The 14,709-nt window shown below is 47.2% G+C and overlaps 1 protein-coding gene across 3 annotated transcripts in view; it reads left to right on the plus strand.

Moving 5' to 3' along the window:
- CACNA1E (calcium voltage-gated channel subunit alpha1 E) overlaps positions 1-14,709 on the plus strand; it is a 335,424-nt gene that overhangs the window by 22,289 nt on the left and 298,426 nt on the right. For all 3 annotated transcript variants that reach the window (XM_023203509.2, XM_023203510.2, XM_023203511.2), the window contains exons 2-3: positions 5,141-5,246; positions 6,026-6,165. In XM_023203509.2, coding sequence (XP_023059277.2) covers positions 5,141-5,246; positions 6,026-6,165 — 246 coding nt within the window. The remainder of the gene's footprint in view (positions 1-5,140; positions 5,247-6,025; positions 6,166-14,709) is intronic.

The following is a 14,709-nucleotide window of genomic DNA, read 5'->3' on the forward strand; positions in this document are numbered from 1 at the left end:
CTCTTTTTTTTTTGTAGATAGAGTCTTGCTCTGTCACCCAGCCTGGAGTGCAGTGGCATAATCTCCCCTCACTGCCAGCTCCACCTCCCGGGTTCACGCCATTCTCCTGCCTCAGCCTCCTGAGTAGCTGGGACTACAGGCGCCCGCCACCACGCCTGGCTAACTTTTTGTATTTTTTTACTAGAGATGGGGTTTCGCCGTGTTAGCCAGGATGGTCTCAATCTCCTGACCTCGTGATCTGCCCGCCTTGGCTTCCCAAAGTGCTGGGATTACAGGCGTGAGCCACCGCGCCCAGCCTTCTCTCTCTCTCTCTCTGTCTCTTTTTTTTTTTTTTTTTTAACATGAAAGGGATCTTCCATGTATGCTGGTTTATTTTCTTTTTAAAATAGATCATGTGTATCTACAGTGGACAGTATAAAAAGTTCAAATGGGTATACGGTGCGGAGAGTGTGGGTACCTTTTGTAAGGATACCTCTGGCTCTAGTTTCTGTATACGATTCATTTATCACTTGAGTATGAATTTATTAATAAAATAACAGTGGTAACTGGTAAGGGCCCCACTGTGGGCCAAGCACAGTGGTAAGTGAGACAGGCAAGGTCCTGCCCTGGGACTCCCAGTCCTCACTGCCCCATCAGCTCCATTTGTTCAAGATTTCAAAACAAAAGCAATCTGGACACCAGGTATAGATAGTCTTCCCTAAAATATCCTCAGTGTCAGTCACAGACTGTAATGAGTGTCACTGAATTCCAGAACAGAAAGAGTCGGAGACCTGGACAGACTTCCATCTTGTCCCTGATTGTGGTTGCCGTGAAGGGTGTTGGTCTTTGAGGCCGTGGTGACTCAGAGCTCCCTTTGACCTTTCCAAGTCATGTCTTTGTCCAGTCTGCCAGGTTGAGGTGCACTAGCTTGACTGGTGGGTGGATGTTACTTGCTGTTTTGGCTCTTCCCTTTGGGGATGTAGCAGAGCCATTGCTTTGGGGTGTGAAGTTTTGCTGTCGGGAAGAAATGGGAGTGGCGCCTCAGAGGCAGCCTGCAACAGTGGGAGTGAGCAAGAGCCCTGGCCTGGGCCAGAGTGGGTGAGCAAAGCCCTGTCTTTACAATGGCTCCTCAGTGAATGCCTCTTGTTCATTCCTACCTGCATTGAACATTGACCAAGCTCCTACTGGGTACTATGGGCTCTGCTAAGCACTGACAGTAGAGAGACGAGCAAAACTCCTGCTTTCAAGATACAGTTTCCTGATTCAAATAGGAGAAGAAATCATATAGTCACACAATTCAAAGAGCTGTGGGGCAGGGGGAGAAACTTTCACTGACAAGGTGGCAGTTCAGCTTGGTCTTGATGTATGACCAGAAAGGAGAAGAAAGGCCATTGCAGGTGGTGGCAGAATCACCTAGATGTAAATGCCTCTTCTTTGTGCTTTCTTCAGAAAGGGAAGTGGAAAAGAGGTTAAAGAACAGGGCTGTAAGGGAGAGTGGCTGGGGCCTAGGCAGAATTGGATGGTCTCTTCTGCTCACCTCCCCTGAGATTTCCCTGCCGCTATCCATTCTTTCACCTAGCCCACAGTTACACAGAATCTCCACATTCTCACCGCAGGTTCTTCGTTACCGCAGCCATGAATTCATCCTGAGGTCTAGATGCCCTATAAGGCCGAAAGGGACATCCCTCTCAAGGGCATATATATCTGAACAGTTTTTAAAATGTAAAGCCAAAAAAAAAAAATATATTTTTAAGCCAGAAGATTGCTGCTCTGAATGAGCCTCACATCAGTTAGTGGGCAGAGGATTTGGCTAGAGAGGAAGTGGGAATAGGGTCTTCTCAGAACCTGTGAATTACCAAACTCCCACCTTTAGATTCTAGACTTTAGGGCCTTGGATAGCATCAGCCATCAATACCTCATGAATTCTCAGCCACCCAGATACTTGGCCAGTCACTGGGAGTTTTACTAATCAGCACCTGGGCCAAGGGCCATTCCCCTGCCTGGAGCATCTTGCAATGGTGATGGCTACACCTTCCTGAGCTAGCCTGTGTCCCCACAAACCTCACATATCTGCACTTGGACATTCTGGGCTAGTTAAGCTTAAAGGTGCTTACAGGGAGCAATATACTTGGGTTAATTGGCTAGGAAAATGCAGGTATGAACGTGGAAGCAGGGAGCCAGGGGCAGTGGAGGAACTGCCATGGTCCAAGTGGATATTATGAGTGGGAAGTCATGGGCAGTGGAGGAGCTGCCGTGGTCCAAATGGATATTGTGAGTGGGAAGGCCTCGGAGGCACATGGCTGCCAGGACCTGTCTTGCCTGCAAGTTCAGCACTGAGAACCCATCTGCTTTTAAGCCTGTGCTGATCACTTTCAGGCTTTCAGGGGAAGATTCAACCCCTCCAAACAATCATAGACCCCACATAGACCCATGAGAATGCGAGAGGTCTGCAGCTTGAATGAGAAAGTACTCGTGCCCAGTCCTACCTCTCAGGGCAGGCACTGAGCTTCTTGGATCTGCTGAGCAGGTGTCTGAAATTGCATGAGACATTTCCAGCTGTGGGGAGTGACCAGGTGAGCCCCACGCTATTGTGAACACTTCTGTTAGGAACAAGGACAGGGAATGACATGGAAGAGGCCCTGGTTTCACTCCAGTCAGAGCCATCAGCCTCCTCCCCCAGCTCTTGGGGACTGGCAGAGAAACCCCCACTTTGTGTCAGGCTGCCCAGCTATGTTCCTGGGAACACCGTTCAAGAGAGATGCTCTGAAAAAAAGATTTACAAGGTGAAGCAAGTTTGGGAAATGTTGTGTGCTGTCCCAAACCCCCTGTGTGTGTGTGTTTGTGTGTGGGATGGAGTGTGTGCCCACTGTGTGCAAAAGTATTACAGGCCCCAAGAAGTCCTGCTGGGGAGAAACCTTCTTACCTTTACCTAACCCAGGCTTTCTCTCATTGGTTTGATTGCAAGTTCCTATAGCACCAGTATTTCATGGCCTGCATTTCAGGAATACCACTCTCAACACTCGCAACTCTGTTGTCTTTCATCAGTGACTTGTATGCGTGTTGTCAGTTCCCTTTCTGGCCCCATCGCCCAAGCATGTTTTCAGGAAAGGGTATGAATTCCCTGGCCACCATTGCTCCCGGGTTCCCATCTTTAATTTGCAGGATGAGTCTGGGATTCTGGGTGCCCGTGCCAGGCCCTGGGCAACCTAGGCTGTTCAGAAGGCTTATGGGACACTCGGTCCTGGTGTGGTCCCTGATTGCTCCATGTTTGTTTGTTCAGAGGTCTGGGTTACAGCCATGATGGGAGGGGAGGAGCACTCCCCCTTCGATCAGTGGGCATGGGTGGCCCAGGGCAGGCTGTGTGTTGGAGGGCCAGTCCTTAGAAGGTGGGCATGCTAGCTGGGTGGGCGTCTGTGCTGTGTGTCTGCTGGCATGTTTGGCTCTCAGGGGCTTGGCGCCCAGAGTGTTTGAAGGAGGAGGAATGCCCATGGGTGCTGAGGGACTTTCTATGTGGGGAGGCTCCTGTCTGAGTGGGAGGGTTTAAGCAGACACAGTGGGGTGTGGAGGCAGTGGACAGGCTCTGAGGTCCCCTGAGGCCGGGTCTGTTTTTAGTTCCAGTGGCTGAGCCTCAGGGCAGCAGAGGCCTGTGGAGTGGTCTTTGGTGTCTGTATGCTGTGTGAGTGTTGGAAGTGCGTGGGAAGGAAGGATGGCGGTCAGCTGCTGGCGAGTGAGTGTGACTCTCCAGTGTGACTCAGGGATGCATGGTGGTGGGGGAGGAGAAGGCACTGCCAAATGAGGATTAAGAGAAGGACTCGGGGCTCACACACAGCCAGCATCTCAGCCCTGTAGCCCTGCATGCCAGCACCCAGAGCAACTGGTGAGCAGCTCACATCTCATTGCACACACTGCCCCAAGCCCTCTGCCCTGCCCTCCCCAGAGATGCCCTGGGTGCCAACTTAACATTGTGTTATTGCCACAGATAGCCTGGCAGGATGGGGGGCATTGCAGGGATAGCTGTGATTTGCCCTCCTGAGCTCCACGAGAGGGTTCCAGGCCCTGCACCCTACAGAGCCTGTCTGGGTATGTGGGGAGATAAGAACAGCCCCTTTCCTTCCGTCCACTTTGCCAGATCTATTGCTCCTCTCTTCTGCCTGGATTCCAGAATCTTCTAGAGCACAGGTTGCTCAGCAAGACCAGTTGCAGTAGCTAACGTGTGTTTGTCCTAACAGTAATCACAGAATGAAATCCCAACATGCAGAATCACAGTGCTGGGAGCTGGTGATTCCCTCTTTTTCTTCTGGCAGTCCTTCCCACATCCCTTGGAGCGTGTGGCAAAACCTTCCTGCAGGGGTCAGGATGCTGGCACCCGAGTCATAGTCCTGTTTTTAAAAAGGCACAGGGAGCACCTCACCTGTTTTCAAAAACTTCTAACAGAAAAAAGCCTGCATTCATTCATTGTAGTGTGGTTCTTACAGGACTGGACTTTGCTGTCCAGGATTCAGATTTGTGATCAGTCTCTGTTTCGTATAGATGCAGACGCTTAGGAGAAAATAAGGTGGAACAAAGCAAGCCTCTTCTTCCCCGAGAAGTACATTGCTGAGTGGAATTTTAAAATAGAAGGAAGCTCACATGGAGAGAATTGTTTCTTTTCCAGGGGCTCTTCTGTTACTCAGTGGTGCAGAGATTCTGGAAGAGGGGACTCCAGTTGTGAGCCCAGGAGAGCAACAGATTGCAGCATCTGGATCTGTGCACAAGCGTTTTTACCCAGTCCAGTGGTTTGAGGACTGGGGAGAACAGGGGGTCTGCTATGGCATTAATTATGTGACTTCCTTCTTTCTTCCCCCTTCCATTTTCAGCCTTGGTTATTGGATTTGTTATTGAATTCACTCAGTAGCTGGAGTGTCTGTCATATGCCCAACTATATTATGTATTGGCTACATACGTTCTTTTTATGGAGAAGATGCTTTGTGTTCAGAGACCAGGCAAAAATGTTTTCGGTTTCACATGCTAAGGACCACCCTCTGTCCTGCCTGCCTGTTTACAAATAAAAATCACGCAAACTGCACAGACACAATGCGGATTGATAGAGCTTGTGTGTTATGGCCATCTTGGAGGCTGTGTCCTGCTCTGGTGAATTTGTTCCTTAACTCCGCTTTCCCACGCCATTTGAGTACATGATCCTGGCCACCATCATTGCCAACTGCATCGTCCTGGCCCTGGAGCAGCATCTTCCTGAGGATGACAAGACCCCCATGTCCCGAAGACTGGTATGTGCTTCCCCTCCTTCTCACCTTTCCCCCTTTTGTCTTTCTTGGTTTCTTCTCCTCTGCTTTGTCACTCTCCCATTCCCTTCCTGCCTGTGAGTTCTGGGAGGGGTTTGCTCTTTGCTGGGGGACAAGTTAATCACAGACCCCATGGGGATTCACACAGGAAATAAGAGATTACAGACACCATGTCTGTGCTACGTGGCAGCCAGGGAAGAAGAAAGGGCAGGCACAGGCCCATTTTCTTCCCTCCTTTTTCCTAAGGGGCTTCTGACATGAGAGGAAGAGGTGGGGAGTAGAGGGGAGAGGATGAAGGATGCTCAGTGCTTGTGTGTATTTGTGGTTATGAACTTCCCAATGCTTACGTCCTTATTCTCCTTAAAGAAATGAGTCACACATCTAACGTATTCCCCCTAAAAAGAACAGACAAATTGCCTAAAATCCACGTGTGTACATGAGATGACGACCTTCAAGCTTCTAACTTATGTGAAGAACAGCAAACTCCTTCAGGGCAAAGCCAGGACCATCAGGGACCTTCCTGGGAAGGAAGTCTATTCCCTAGGTGTGACCCTTACATCGTCCATTTCTACAGCTGGTTCCCCCTTACCCCGTGCACTCCTGAGTCACAGACAGCCTGCAAGGGTCCCTTAGCACCCTTGCTTCCCACCTATACATGGGCAGACCCAGCACAGACATCCAGGAAGGGCCAGGCTGTGCCTTTACCTGTGTCTCATAAAGCACAGTCCTCTTCTCACTGGTGCTTCTGCTCCTCATCCCCACAGGAAAAGACAGAACCTTATTTCATTGGAATCTTTTGCTTTGAAGCTGGGATCAAAATTGTGGCCCTGGGGTTCATCTTCCATAAGGGCTCATACCTCCGCAATGGCTGGAATGTCATGGACTTCATCGTGGTCCTCAGTGGGTAAGTCCACTTTCTGTCTGTGTGTGTGTGTGTGTGTGTGAAGGGGGTTGGTGTCATGAAGTGGCTGGGGGCAGGGAACCTGGGGTGAAAAGACAGCAATCTGTAGAGTAGGGGCAGAAGAAAAACCTCAAGGCTAAGATTCCCCAGGGTGTTGGACTATAGGTCAGCCACCTCAAGAGCAGGGTGAGTACTGTGTGGAGATGCTTGTGATGTTAAGCAGAGGCCGTGGGACTCTCAGCCGGGTCTGAAAGCTGCCACTTCTGGTTTTCCATTCTGTGCTTGGCTCAGTGGCTAAACACCCACTTCTCTGGGGAGGGTGACTTTTCCCAATAAGCCTTTTCACCAAAGCAAGCAGCTTATCCCCGCCTGAGAGGCACCTCCGAGACGGGCCAAAAGATGCAGTCAAATGCAGCTTCTTTGGGGTGTTGGAGAAGACCCCAGCCATATTTTCTGAACTGATGATTGAGACTTGTGTTCTGATAACAGAATTTTTCGTGATTTGCAGGTTTATTAATAGTATAAAATCGAATCATATTAAAATGTTGGATAAATCATTCTGTGGAAATTAATATAGCCATAGAACATTGGGGTTGACCCAGTGTCACCGCAGCATATATGATGGTGGTACATTTAGTTAAATATTTGATAAATCTTTCTTTTGGAAATGAATATAGTATGAGGACGTTGGGTTGACCGAGTGCCTTTGGCAGCAAATGTGTTGGCCTTGGGAATGGTGTGATGGGCAGGCCTTCCTGGGCATTTGTGGCTTCCTGTTGGTCTTTGTGTCAGGTGGCTCTCGCTGCCTGCAGGGCTGGGCACTGGGGAGTGGTCCTGTGTGGATGTGGCAGCGAGTGATGTGGTCTGGAAATTCCCTTACCCAACTGCTTGGCAGACAGAGTTCAAACCCATGAAGAAAAGAAGAGAGTAACTTAGAATGACAGGGAAGGGGAAATATTAGCTACTATGTGACTGACCAAAAGGAGAGAGGAGAAAAGAGGAATTGTTTTCCAGGGAGGAGTCAGAGGAATGGCGAAGGTAGGTAAAGTCTTAGAAGGAAGGGTAGGGGCTTGGGAATTGTTGCATCTGTTTTTTATCTTGTGGAATAGACAAAATACTCTTATTTTTTAACCTTTATGCCATTGGGATTACATGAAAGAGAAAACACTGAAGATGTAATGGACTGGAATATGTAAATGGCAGCACGTAAGCATGTAAGCAGCCAGCCCCTCAATATGGGAAATGGATAAATAGACAGGGATGACTATTCATGTTTAAAAATATCTGTTGCCTTACAAAATAATTTTCTGGAGGTTATTTTTCTAAAAGAAAATTCTACTACATTTTAAATATGAGTTAGTATGTGAAGATATAGTTTCTACATAGTATTACAGAAGTATATTGGGTAATGTTTTAAATGTCCCTAAAATAAATAATATGTGCTGTATTAGAAGAGGCCTATATGAGAATCTGAATCATTTAGAAATGTTATGATTCTATCTAGAAGAAAAGTGTACAAGTCACTACAGAAGAATAAAAAAAAAGAAGAAAAGTATTGTAATGTATATATAATAAGTTTATGTGAATTCTTGGTCCTGCTCAGCTCTATATGTGGCAGAATCCATTTGAAATTTCTTGTCTAGTCCATTTATTTTTATTTAAATGATTATATGTTCATTAAAGAAATATGGAAAATACAGAAAAATTAAAAGAAGAAAAAAAAATTCACTGATTCAGAAAAATTCTGGATTATTTTGGGGTATTTCTTTCCAGGCCTTCAATGCCAAGCAAGTTGTCTTTTAAGTGCTTGTTATTTTGCTGCTTTTTCCCAATATAGTATGAGCATATTACATGTTATTGCATATTTTGGTAAAAATCTGTAATGATTGATCAGCAGTTTGTTAAGTAGATGTACACATCTTGCTTCTTATTTTTGCAATTACTTGACACTTGGATTCTTTCTGTTTTTTGCTGTGATAAATAATTATTAAAGATGCTCCAATGTATGTCTTTTGGATGTCACATTTTACGAGGCATTTTACAAGGTTGAAGAAGTACTTCTGGAGAAGAATACAGCTGTTCTGGTGTGGGGTCTGGGAACTATGATGGCTGAGAGGAGGTGGAGAAACTGGACTGTTTGACTGCATGAGAGAAGACTCACAGTAGATGTTAATCTCTCTGCAAATAAGGGTTGCAACATGATTGTTGAAGCAGCAGATTCATAGGGACCCGTAGGGTTCTTTTGTCAGCGCAACCAAGAAGGGCCCCTGGGTCCTTGCCTGCATGTCCACGGGGTGTTCAAGAGTCGGTGCAGGTGCTGAGCTTGGCTGAGTCAGTTGTCCTCTCTGTGCTGTTTTTCCCATCCCTCACATCTTCCCTTCTTAGTGGATCTTCAGGTGTCCCTGGCTTTGTGGATTGCCTTTGCAGGCCCCTGATTTCCACCTGAACTCACAGGACTTTGCTCCTGTTCCTCCTCCAGACCCGCTGCTTAGCCCTCTTCCCAGCATGGACCATTCCCTTGCTCTCTCCTCAATTCACGGGTGAATGTGCTCCAGGCAAAGAGCTTGGTCCTCTTGAGATCCCCGCTGAGGGGCTGAGGGTTGCGGTTCTATCCCACAGGAATGGATGATCATATTTAGTCTTACACTCACATGGTGCTTTCATCTACCACACTGTGTGGCTCTAAGATGCACGTTTTTCATGCTGGAACATTGCTGAAATCAGCCTGTGTCTTACAATAATGGCATGATATAGTTTAATTGACAGCATGTTTTTCTTTCTTAGTGCTACATAAAATTATGGGGCATCATACAATTGTTGGAGTTGTAGATTCAATGACATGTGATACCAACCAGGGAGGCAGGCAAAGCGGACTTTAGAGATGAGTCATCTGGTACTCGAAGAGGGTAAGTTATTCGCCTAAGATCTCTCCTGCCTCTTAATGGCAGATGCAGGAGTCAGAATGGTGCCCTTTGATCCGGGGCTGGTGTTTTGACCCCTGCCCTGTGCAGCCTCCTTTCCAGGCCACCCGGTATCCTCCTTTGTCTTCCTGACACCTGCACCCACAGCAGTTCCTGCTGACAGCTCTTCCTTCCCACCTCATCTCCAGGTGTCACCTCCTATTTTCCCCTGTGCACAGGAGGAATGACAGGTGCTGGAGTATGACACAGTGCCTCAGGGCTGAGGCTGCACAACTTCTCAGCTCTCAGTGCTGACAGGAGGGAAGTGGGTGCTGAGGTGTCAGTCAACTGGCTCAGTGTAAGACCTACTCTTACTGACCTTTGCTAAGAGATGACTAGTTGGAGGGCCTGGGAAACCACATTCTGCCTGTGACCTGTGACCTCCTAAACTTTCGTATTCTTTGGCCTATAAGTTGAGGGTGTGCATGGTTCAGAAAGTGCATTTGTGTACATTGCTTCATCTTGTCCTCATAATGCCGTAGTAAAGACCTTGTTAGCCTCATTTTACAGATGAAGAAACTGAGGATCAGAAAGGGCACATGAATTGCTAGTAGGCACTAGATCCAGTACTTGAGCCCACATCTCCTGGCTCCAGGTTCCTTCTTTGACTCACTTTTCCCCATTCTGTCAGTTACTTCACAACCCCAAGGGCCCCATGGTTCTAAGGCTCTGTGGTTGCAGGTTCCTTTGGTCCCCGTGAGGCAGTGTGGGATGAGCCCAGGGAGGGGCATAATCAGGCAAATATTCACTCTCAAAAGTGGGGCTTCACATGTGAGTTGAAGGGGACAGGGGCCCCAGGTGTCCATCCTGATACTTCTGTCTGTGGTAAAGAAGGCATGCCACTTTAACTGTCAGCATAGCATGGTTTGATATGTAGAGAGTGGATCAGAGTTCCAGCTGATTTCTTCATTAATTGGCTTGTTTGTTCACTCATTCACTCACCCATTCATTAATTCAGTGTAACTAGTAGTGGGTTGTTGAAGGCAGAAGGAAATGCTGGGACCGAGAAACATGGACGTTATTGTATTTTCCCACCTGCTAAAAGACAGTGGAATTTGCCATTCTTTTAACACATTCTTATCTTACATTGCAAACAACTCAGGCAATTTCTAAACACTTGTCAGGCCACCTGGAGAATTCCAAATTAGTTGAAGTCACTACTACACATTTGTCTTAAGAGTAAGTTATAAAAATATAGTACCTGGAATAGATGGGCAGATGAGAAGGGAGGATGAGAGTCAAGGGCACTCCTAAACCATGGGCAACAACAGGGAAATGAAGGCGAGCACTGAGCCTTAGATGCCCGCTCATCTCTATATGCCCAGTGCCTGGCATATAGTTGATATTCAGTAAATGCTGATTGAATTGAATTACTGGCCTGTCCCCAGATTTTCTTATCTATAGGATACAAAAATGGGTGCTGGGGGAAGGCTGGGGCTGGGGTAGAGAGGGGTTGTCTGTTCTCAGCCTTCCCCCTTGGCCTGGCTGAGCCAGGCAGTGTCTATGTCTCTCTCATCTCTACCTACCTCTTCCAGGCTGCTCATATTCTGGTCACTCTGTTAGGAACATGAAAGCTGGGAGCTCAATTTCTAGGCCATTAAGCAATATTGGGATTCCAGTCATCTGTGGTTATTTACCAGGTTGTCAGTGTTACCTCCTGAGAATTGCTTCCTGGGTGATGAGGGCAGAGTCAGTGCTGCATATTGAAGACGTAACCTCATTGAAGTGGCTGTGGATGGGAAGGGGGTTGGAGGGGTGGATAAGGAGAAAGTGGGGGTATCACATCACCTGGCATTTACCATATAATAAAAATGGCCATTTATTGAACCATATGCCAAAGACTAGGCACACACACACACACACACACACACACACACACACACACACACGATTTCTAATCCTAAAAATGGTACCAGGAGATGAAAATCATTAGGCTTGACTATTACCCAGTCCCATTTTACAGATGAAGATGCCAAGGCACAGACAATTTAAGTAACATGTCCAAATCCAAATGGTTGGTATAAGGTAAAGTCAGAATTTGAACCTAGGCCTGTTTGCCTTTAGCACCTGGGCACCTTCCCTAGGCCAAGTGATGTCACTGCCTCAGGCTCAGCGATGGCACCAGCTGTTCCTGTGCTACTGGAGCAATTTGGTCTCCTTTCCCTATTTCCTTTGAGCCTCTTTGGGTTCAGGCCAAATGGAGAAAAGCGTATTATCCCTTTCCATCTAGGAAGTCTTTATTTTCCGTTGTATGTTTAAGTATTGGTGATATTACAGAGCTAGTCTTGAGTGTTGGTAATATTGTCTATTTTCCTACAAAAACCCCCAAATCAGCTCAAAATATGCTATTTCCTGAGTTTTGCCAGCCTTGTGTGGGAGGTGACCTGCGTTGGCTCTTCCCTTTACAGTGGAGGACATGGTGTAGACTCTGGGGAGGGGCAGGTGTGTCTGTGCCTGGCTCTTCCTCCTTCCTCTGCCAAGATCATCACCCCGGGGCCCAGGAGGCCCCTCAAGAGCTATTGCTGAATACCCACCGTGTGCTGGGTACTGTGTTCAGTGTGGGTGGAATGGGGCCTAGTGTCTTCCACGGTGGTGGGGGCGGGGGCCACACAACATGAGAACCTGAAAGGGTGTCCAGCCTAGCCCTGGGGCACTGGGGAAAGTTTCTTGAAAGAAGTCACATTTAAACAAGTGTAAAGGATGGACATATGGGACTCAGCTGGGCGGGGAAGGAGAAGAGCCTTTCTGGTAGAAAGAATGCTATGCACAAATGCCCTGTGGGGGTGTCTTGTGGAGAGAGGCACCCAGACAGACCACAGGACACTTCTGGAAGCCTGACGGGTGGCATGGGGAGAGACCTGCAGAGGTCAGCAGGGGCCAGTCTAGGCCATTCTGAGGAGTCTGTACTTTAACCAGAGGGCAGTGAGGAGCCACAGAAGGCTTTGAGCAGGGGGTGCACTGTTTTCTCTGAGTCTGCTCTGGATGTGGCTCGACTGGTTTTTCTTTGTTACCCTGGAATCAACTCTGAGGAAAGCCATGGAGAAGAGTCTGGAGGCATCTCTACATCCTTAGCTGCAGTTTGGGAGGATGTGCAGAGCCAAGCAGAAAGAGGGGAGGCAGAGGAAAAGGGAGCAGGAGAGAGGAGAGCCAGGGAGTGCTGCAGGAAAGCTGGGAGCTGCCGTCCTCATCCAGCTTCTCACCAGTGGCACATGCAGAATGATTTAGCCTGAAGCCTGTTGGTAGGAGGACGCTATCTGGAGCTAAATATATATTGATAGGTATTTTTAGAGGGTTTTCTGTAAGGAGGCTGCCCTAATACAAGAGTTTCCTGAGCAGCTGAAGATCGAGGAAAGCAGAGTTTTCCTCTGGGAGCACTGTCTCTCTGGGGCTGAGAATGTGGGGGAAGAGTTGTGAAAGCAGTCCTTGGGCCCCCAGCCCAATTTAAATCCCTGTGGTAATAGTATGATATCACTGGGTATTTATATAGCATCGTCAGGCCAGTGAGCCTGGCGGGATCTCACAGACCTGTCTTTTACTTGTCCTTACCGTTCTGGGCAAGTGAAAGAGGCAGATGGGGAGCAAGGGCAGAATGGGTAGAGGGAGGACACGTGAGAACTTGTTATTTAGGAGATGGGGAAACAGAGGCTGAGTGGAGTGAGGGAAGGGACTCAGAGATTCTCAGCTGAGCTGGTAGATGACCAGATATTTACTTAGTGCCTTAATGCTAGGCACTAAACTTGGCATCAGCATTATTAATGCTGATGTTGGGGAGGTCTACAAGCCTGTAAGCCTTACTGCTTTTTAATTCTTCCTCTCAGCATCGTTACTGGCTGCTCCTCTGACAGACCTCCACCTCCTCCTCTGACTTTTTGTGTATTTCTCGTTCCACACTGGGGAGTACAACTGCCACTTGCAGTATCTCCTTTTATCAGAACATTATTTCTGTTCCAATTGCATTTCCCCCCAGATGGGCGAATGATGGAAAATATAAGGTTGGAATATAGGATTTTGATTTCGGGGAGAGGTGGGCAAAAGGCAAAATGTGAAGCTTAAAGATCTCTTCTTAGCTCTGTGCTGCTGATAAACCCAGTTCCTTCAGGGAGACTCTGAGTGAGAGTGCCAGTTAGTAGTTGATGGGCAGCTGAGATGGGATTGTGCCTTGGGTGGGAGGGAATTTTTTCTCATGTGTGCACTCCATCTTTTTTTCTAGATTGAGATACACCATTGGTTCACTCAACAGATACATATTGAATATCCACTGTGTTCCAGATGTAAGACACTGGTGTTGGGATGGTTTCTCTTTCCTGAAAGGCTTCTTCTTGCCACTCCCACCCATTGACAGAAGCTCCGTATGGACAGAACTGAGTGGGGCCTGAATTGGCTTTGATATCACCAAAGAGGAGGAAAAGCCAGAGAGAGTGAAGAAAGCTTCAAAATCCCTGGGTGATTTGGTTTGGGACTTTTTTTTGTCTCCTGGCATTGCATTCACTCAGGGTGATACAGGGAAAGAAATGGCAAGGTGCTTTCTAAGTCAGACCACTCTCCTGGACCTGGAGCTCTTATTTGAAGGCAGTTAAACGTGTGCATTTTTGTGCTTTGCATAAGTGTATGTGGAAGAGGGAGGTGGGGTGAAAATTCCCAGGTATGTCTTCAAAGCAGAGGTGGATATGGCATAAATGGGAATTCCATAGATTTACAAGAATTGAGAATTAAAGGAACTGTTTACATTTCTGTTCTGTGGTTGAAGTATGTCTCCTCCTTTGGGTAGAGATTTGTGCACTTGTGTCTATGTTGTAAATATAGTCCACAGTTAAGTATAACTGTGTTGGTGTGAAATGTGAAAATGCAACAGCACTATTTAATGTATGTGTCGCCGAAGTCAGGAAATAGCAGATATAGTGAGTGCAGAGTGGTTACCAAAGGGAAGGGGCAAGGGGGCAGTGCCGATGTTGAGAGGAAAACGAGGGTGTGCTGGTTTGAAAGAGAACATATGAAGACAAGGTAAGGCTAAGGTTACTAAAGCTCAGTCACTGAATTTTCGATCTAGGAGAATAATAAATTTGCCTAACTTTCCCTTCCTTATGGTTTTTTTCACAGAAGAGAAGACTAAGGTGCATGTTGCTAAGTAGCTTGTTCAGGGTCTTTTAGATGGGGTGTGGTGAGCTGGGACTTGGATCCTTTGTAATTCCAAATCTAGCACTCTGTTGCAGCTATGCCTTGCTACCCCTGGTGATGAGAATCTGCTGCTTTTTGGTTGTATTTAGGACATGAACCTGGAGGTATTAAAAAATAAGAGTTTCTATTATTTGGCTGGAATATATATGTGCAACTTACATGGAAACAGAGTTTAATCTCATGGACCGAATGACTTGGGGGCTCTGGGTTCTGGTCCTGATCCTGACATACAGTCTTTCTGTCATACTGGTGATAATGTAACCCATCTCAGCTTGGCTTTCCTTTATGAAACTTCGTTTATGAAGTGAAGGTAAAACCTGCTGTGGCTACCTCCACCAGGTTTCATGACAAGCAAATAGGATAGTGATGATGTTGATAATGACAGCTCCCGTTTAACCGGGAGCTCATGTCT

This window comes from Piliocolobus tephrosceles, chromosome 1 (assembly GCF_002776525.5).
Source record: "Piliocolobus tephrosceles isolate RC106 chromosome 1, ASM277652v3, whole genome shotgun sequence".
In the NCBI taxonomy this organism is placed as follows: domain Eukaryota; kingdom Metazoa; phylum Chordata; class Mammalia; order Primates; family Cercopithecidae; genus Piliocolobus; species Piliocolobus tephrosceles.